The 7888-nt window shown below is 38.9% G+C and overlaps 1 protein-coding gene across 1 annotated transcript; it reads left to right on the top strand.

Moving 5' to 3' along the window:
* Positions 1-5621: 5621 nt before the first annotated feature.
* On the top strand, positions 5622-7438 carry LOC109859656 (the record flags this gene model as incomplete). Its single annotated transcript, XM_020438121.1, has 2 exons — positions 5622-6002; positions 6550-7438. A coding segment is annotated over exon 2 (444 nt), but the record flags the coding sequence as incomplete, so codon positions are not given.
* Positions 7439-7888: the final 450 nt, after the last annotated feature.

Raw genomic sequence — 7888 nt, 5'->3', positions numbered from 1 at the left:
AAAAAAAAAAAAAAAAAAAAACCAACAAAAAAAAAAAACAATCTTCAAGGAATACTTCAACAGTCCTAATTCTGTACAAAAAATCTCGTTATCATAGTTTACTCGCCGGAAGGGAGATCCCCTCAACAAGCGTAAGTAAAAAAGCCGAATAGTTTGTACGTAATTACATTATATACAACCGATTTATACGCACTTTCGAAAGTATTTATTTACCGCGCACGCAGTGCGTGCCGCTCGAATCACTAGTATACAAAAAAAAAAAAAAAAAAAAAAAATTGAAAACCACGAGAGGGCGGAGGGCATCACATTGTTCCTGGGGTTAGCGTCGTCGAGCGCCGACGCTCGGCGTAAGTAATAAACAAAAAAAAAGGGTTAACGACATACGCCTACTTTTTCGACGCGTCGAAAGCTTTAGTCTCCCCCCGTGACATTTATTTATTATTATCATAAGGAGAGAGCGACACAGCGCAATCACATCTCCACGTGATGTCCAAAAGCCCTTACACACTCCTGTGAACCATCCAATATATAATTAATTCAAACAGGAAGAGTCGAGCTTGTGCGACGAATTTTTGTCGAAGAAAAATCGCTAATTAGATAAGTCATGCGTGTAATAAACTCTTACGGTTACGACGTGTTGCGCCGGAATTTAAAGGTAAAGTATATAGGATTATCATGAGTGTACGAAAGCAATCGTCCCGCACGTTTAAGTAGCATATCAATGTAAGGCGAGGAAGCGTAATATGTTAAATCGCTTGGAGTCTGTGACCGTATCGTAACGTCCAGAAAGAATAAAAAAAGGTGTTAAAGAAAACAAAAAACACTCAGCCGCGTGCCAGATGGATATATATATATATATATATATATATATATATATAAATATATATATATGTATGACGAATTAATTGTGAAACAAAAAGATCGATGTACCGTGTGTGTCGCGTATTGGTGTTTGTTAGTGGCTGCTGTGGAGGCGCAGGATACGTCTCGCGTGGAGTTGATTGTTCTCCATGCGGAGAAGTAGCATAGATAGAGATATTTGGATATTTTATTATGAGAAAGAAAAAAAAAATAAATAAATTTCTATAATCTGAAGAACGCTTTATATGTATATATATATACGGTGTGCATGTATTAGAATATAAGAGAGACGTGTTCCGTGTTCGATTTTGTAAAAGATGTTGACGTAACGACATCGACGCGCTAAGCTTGTTTAAAAATCTCTCGAACGTCCCGGTTTTTCAGGCACTTCATTGTAATAATTGCAAATGGACTAGAGGTTTTAATCATCAATCGCGCAAATGTTTATTATTCATCGAACAGAACACGCGCGCAAATTGCCACAAATTGCACATTGACATAAAAATTGAAGTTCCGTTATAGATTTCGCGGTAATTTACCACCTCTTTTCTTCATCTTCCGATCAACTGCTTGGACAATAAACGGACAAAAAAAAACAGCGAAAGATATTAAACGGAAATATTCAATTATTTGCTAATTATTTTTTTTACGATCCGGACTCGATTCGCAACACGTTCTGAGATTACATATATATAAGGCTGAAAAAAAAAAAACTTAGATATCTATTTTATAAAATCATTCTCACCACGGATATATATATATAAAAACGTGAAGAGAGGTCTGCAAAGTGTCTAAAAAAAAAAAAACTTATACGGGGAAAACAATTATAGTCGATTACAAAACCACTTCCGCTGCAATCGGGCAATCGTCAAAAACTACACCCTACACACTGCTTTTTCTTTTTCGAATCTTACCAAATTCTGTGTGTTCTTGTAAACGAACAATTGAGACGCGATACGATTAAATGAAACGCGCAATCGTCATGCTCGAACACACAAGTACTTCGAATTTCCTCGATATAAGTTATTTCAAACTGCCCTTCATTCACTCTCGTCGTCACAAGAAATGACATTCTCTCAACATTTAATATTTCTCATTAACACTTCTCCAATCAGATTCAATTTAGTTAGTTCATAACATTTTTTGCATCACATTTAACAAGATTTAACGAGCGAACCGAGAACACGCACGCATACATATACGTACCGAGACTTTCCTCGCGCACGTGAAGAAGAAAAGTGTCAGTGTGAGCGTAAGTGTAAGCGAAAGTCTGTAAATAAACGGCAGCATCGATCATTTTTTTATCATTCCATTGAATAGATTTTGATACACTCCGAAACGGCGAATTAAAAAACAAAACCAAAAAAAAAAAAAAAAAAAAATCGACGCACAATTAGACTTTACGTGTAAATAAACATATTTTTTCACTAACGGATATCTTCTCTCGCTGAAGAGTCAATCAACGGACAACGCGGTAGATGCGACCTAATTGGCCTATTTTATGACAAACTTCTTACAACGTCCGAAAGTACGCGTGTTAAAGTAACATATAACGTAATACTTTCGTTACATGCGTGTTCATCGATCGAAACTGCGATTTGTGAGTTTCCTCCGATCCTCCCACAACGATTTTGAAAATAAAAAAAAAAAAACGTGTGTACTTTATTTTCGATATAGTAGTTTAAATCCAGGTTCTTGTTAGTTCTTAAGTGCGAATGTGTAATTTATCAAGAATGAGCAACATCGTTGTCAAATGTCGATGGCCGTGTCGATTTAACGAATTGCTTTTGTTTTATTAAGAAAAAAAAAATATATATATAGATTCTGTTGTATTGCGCGAATCCACTGCGTACGCGAGACGAAACAAACGCTATATCGAAAGACTGGATACCAGAAAAATATAAGAATCAAGAATATTTATGAATATTACGTGTGTATTTTACGCAATCACGACACGATAATAACGTCTTAAGGGAACGAGGCTGTCTTTACATCTTATATATGTATAAATTGTACCGACGTAATCGTATATATATTGTATACCGTTCTCAATTGTACTGTTGTCATAGATATTTTGTTGTATAAAAGAGAATGTGAGATAATATATGTACACACAAGTATATAAATGAATATATTATATGTTTAAAGTACATATATCAAAAAGAGTTTTTTAAAATAACTTCTCCTTCTCTCTCAATGTATTTATAAAAACATTTATTAATTGATCGACAATTATTAGAACTATTTGTTAAAAATTATAATTAATTAAGCTTCAATTACTTACAATCAAACTCGTGTTTGAAATAACTTCTGTATTTATAAAAAAACAATTATGTCTTTGAAATGTAATGTTTTAATTTAGAGTGTTGACTTACGCGTGTCCGTACTATAGAGACGACACGTGCGACAAAAAATATTGGCTGGCGGCTTCTTCAGACTCCGAAATGCAACAACGTCTTATCACGTGTCGTAATAGTTTATTATACAAGGAAATGTGTTCAGTTTGCCACAAAAAAAAGGGAGTTTCGAAATCTCTTTATTGTTCGTTACCTCCCCCCAAAAAAAAAAAAAAACGGCAGAAAAATACGACCGTCACGCCATCACTCGCTAATGAAATCTCGCATGACGTTTGTCTATAGTTTGTCTAACGCTGTCAGCGCTATTGCGTCATTCTATCTTTGTTTTACATCTAATGAGCAATAAAGATAAAATGACGTAACAGCGCGCTCCCCGAACGCAGCCTGTATGTCATAGATCACGGTACTAATTAGCGCGCGCGACATTGAAATTCAACTGCAAAACACAATATATGCGACCGACAAATTTATTTTTATTTTTAATCGTTACTTTTTGTAAAATTTGACACTTTTATGGTTTTTAACAAATCTCTGAGAAACAACGCAAATTTGAAATTCGTCCATTGATTCCATTAATTCTATTTAAGTATCTCGTCGCAAACAACGCGATCGCCGCACTGTCGCGCAAAACAGAGATATCGCGATTTTAGCGTCAACAAAAACAAACAACAAACACAAACAGAAGACGATATAAAGATGCTTATTAGAAACGCGGAATTGATCGCGACGGTAACAAAATTGCTTTGAAGAAAGTGTCGATCTTTGGTGATCACGCGCCTGACAAACTGTATCGCGGCGTATTAAAGATCGCGTTTCTCTCGTGTAATCGAGAACACAGTGACTGTGTTGGTGGGCTGACGGAGAAGTGGATTTGTGATAACGCGAGCGTAATCGCAGCGAAGATACAGAAGGTTTTTGACGTTGCTTTTCGTGTGAAGGAAAAAAAAACGATGCTACTCGCGGAAACTCCATCGCAAACGCGATCGCCGTCGCCGAACGACGAATCGCCGTCGACCGTGTGTCAGGTAAGTGCGAGGAGAATGCGTTAAATGGAAATCTCTCGCCTAATATACATATACGTGCGTATATACAAGCGATTACGCATAAGCGCAGGTTTTTGCTCGCGTTCGCAAGAAACGTGGCAACGACGCGTAGTCAATCACGTGATAAAGGTCGAAGATCATAAAACCATCGCGAATGTTGCAACTCGTAGTTATAAATGTCGAAAGAAAAGAACAGGAATGATCGTTGTTGAAAAATAAAAGTGATATCGGATCAACACATACGTATATATATATATATATATATATATATATACACAAACTTCATTAAAACACCTTGAGAGCGGTTTACTTTATCGATGGATGGTCTTCGCGACTTCGTGAATTATTTACGAGATAGAAAATAGACTTTCTTAATTAACTCTGTATAGTATAATATTGTGGTATAAAGTGTTATACAATTATTTATACACATATATATCGTCTTTCGAGTCAATCTTCGGGTAGATCTAGGGTAAATGTTCGGCAGATGAATTTAAGATGATCTCTCAAATGTACAAGATCGTATTATAAATACCGACCTCTGATTCACAGACTGACGACAGAGTAGTCTCGTATGAGAGAATCGAAGTCGGACGAAATAGGAACGAATGAAAACGAGGCACGTGTAGCTTCTTTGTTGGAGAAGCAAACTTGTTGCCTCGTGTTTCGCAACCGCATATCATGCGTGTATTTTAATCGAAGGTAAAAAAAAAAAACATTGCACGTGTCCGCACGATATTTGCCTCGTGTAAATTTTTTCGTAGGAAAAACGTATTTCTTTCCGAATGACTTTTGCACAATAAAAATACAAAAACAAAACGCGGTTCGCACCGCGTAAATGCCTTCGCACACGTATAAAGTCGCGCGCTTAATAATATCTCAAACGATAAGAAGCATTATTTGACCCAATGTATTTATTTTCATGCGAAAGGCGCTTACGTGCTTCCCCCCGATTGTATGCATATGTGATCCGTTTCCGCAATTGATCAAGAACGGAAAGAACCGGTCAATTGTCCACGTATAAAAGAATTAACAAACTGACTTACTTTTTAAACGCAGTCAAAGACGTTTCAGAAGATCCACTTCAAGTTTTATCAATCGAGTGGCGATTACTTATTAAAAAATTGAAAACATTCTGATTAAATGGAATAATCGATTGATTATATAAAATTGATAGAGGAGATGATGAAACCGGTCCGAAGAATAACATTTTCTTTGTAGTGTAATGATTAGTACGCACAGAGAGAGAGATAGAGATAGAGATAGAGAGAGAGAGAGAGAGCGAGAGAGAGAGAGAGAAAGATATAAAATGTATTTGACCTTAAATAATAAAAAAAAAAAAAGAAACAGTTTTACATACTGTTTTCTGCACTTTTTTGCGATGCGACCGTATCGTACGATGCGGTAATAACGTAACAACGTTATCGTCAATGATGATAACGTAAGAGATCGATCGCGTCGAGAGACTTGTTATTACTGTTGCTTCTCTTTGTACTAATAAAAGCGCGCAAAAACAAAATCGTTCGCGAAGACTTCGCCAACCGGGACGCGCCGATCGGTCGCGGTCGGAAATTGTCGGGGAGACTCGTCGCCTTGGTGCGACACTGGCAAGCACGGAACCAGCGCGAACGGACATTGCGATTGCTGAGTCACATATCGCGGAACGATCTCTCCCGGCAAGGTGCGCGATAATTCGGCTCGTTTGACCGAAGCAGTTCTCTCCGTGCGTCACACGCGTCGTGTGAGTATCAAAGTGTTTTCTTTTAACAAGATTGTCAATAGCGCAATTGTAACAAATGAACACGGGCACGAACAATATACAATCGGTTTTAATCGGTCGTGATTATTAGAGTTTCGGAACGGTCGAAGTTTTCTCTGACAGTTTTTTTTCGCGGTTTTCTCGAACGACGCGACGGTTGATTGTTTTTTTTTTTTTTTTCTATTTGTCTCTTTTGTTTTGCGCATTTTCCCGTATTTACGTGTACGTACGTAAGACCGACTGTCAAAATGTTTTTCCGTCCTGCTCGCTCTTGAATCGCAGCTGATTCGCGCGTGGATCACGAGCAGCCTCGACCGTTGCACGCACTGTCAGCGCGATTGGTTGTTGCCCGAATGCGCCACACGGAGGTGCCGTAGTCGGCTGTCAAAGCAGCGCCGAGAGAGACATGCGTGTGAGACACGCGCGGTACAGTTTGATGTGGCTCGCGTGCGCGCGATTTTGAGGTTATTTTCGTACCATTGTCTCTATCGTAAGTATACTGACCTACCTACACCGGTCCCGACGGCAGACGCGGATCTTTTATCATCGTCCCGGCGTTTCGAGCGACGGCTCGCGTTTTCCCGCAACACAACAGACGCTCCGCGCGTCTTTTCCCGCGCGAAAACCCCGGTCAAAAAAAACGGAGTCGCGAGTCGTGCGCGTCTTCGTATTCTAACCTCTTAGAAAGAACACTCGTGACGTTCCCGGAATCGCTCGAGATGCGTCTAGTCGCGTAAATACAGAGACGGTCGATGAGAATTATTTCACGCGAAAGACTCTACGTTTTCGTTGTAAATATTCCGGTGTTACTTCGGTGCCATGTCGAACATCCTGTCAAGTCACGTCACTTTCTCGTGATGACGAGCCCACAGTTCGAACTCGACTGTCAGCCACTGTGACAACAGGATCGCGGGATTACGTAGAACTGTGTGCGTCGTTGTGTGTGACTCGATCTGCGGAGGATTACGGCAAAAATGTTGTGCGTGAAAAAATTGTACCGGGAGGAGCTGCTCCAACTGGCACTGCTGCTCTCCCTGCTTCGTGTCGATCCGGAGTCCTATCTCGGTTTGGACATTCGGACGCTCAACGTGGGTTCGCTGGATCTCACCAATGGATCATCCGGATGGCACACGGACCACACGATCATTCATCGTCCGATGTTTCTGCACCCGAAGAACCCGGACTCCATGCTCCTTAATTATCAGAGGGATCTGTTTGAAGAACTAAACTCACTTGGCAGATACAATAGAATGAACTCTGGCCTCAATGCTATACACGCTTATCTGTTGAATATCGACGAATCTAACATAGACGAGGATTCGGCGGGTCCTAGTGTATCTGTTCCAACATCAACTGAGACGCCAACCGTAACACAGAATTCTCCACTACCAGTATCCACTGCGGAACTCACTCAAGAGGTACAGATTTTTGATTGACACTGTGGGTGTTAAGATTTATGAGCAAATGATGAAAAATGACACACAAGGAATAGTAAAAATAACATTACAGAAACTTGTGTTCTTTTTTTATTAAAATTGTCAGTCATGAGTTATTTTTTCTCACATTATTTTTTATTGAGTTATTTTTCCACATTTCAATGTTTGCCCACATTGTGTGCAGTACCTTGTTCATTTCCTTGTGTGTTCTTCTATATCGGATTGTTGTTGGAATATATCTCGTACTGATTTTTAAAAAAAAAAGTAAAATGCAATTGTTGTGTAATTGTGGGAATCGCCATAAAGAAATAACCAGGAGGTGAAATACAACTAAATAGCACGTATATATTTCTGAGTATGATAGTAATAATAATGTCTAATAACCGTTACAGCCGTTGTGCGTCTTGACGTGTGTAAATGTATATCGAGAGA

Source organism: Pseudomyrmex gracilis, unplaced genomic scaffold (assembly GCF_002006095.1).
Source record: "Pseudomyrmex gracilis isolate BER0280 unplaced genomic scaffold, ASM200609v1 scaffold_275, whole genome shotgun sequence".
NCBI lineage: Eukaryota > Metazoa > Arthropoda > Insecta > Hymenoptera > Formicidae > Pseudomyrmex > Pseudomyrmex gracilis.
The sequence above is the reverse complement of the archived record's forward strand: the minus strand, read 5'-3'. Positions and strand labels throughout refer to the sequence as shown.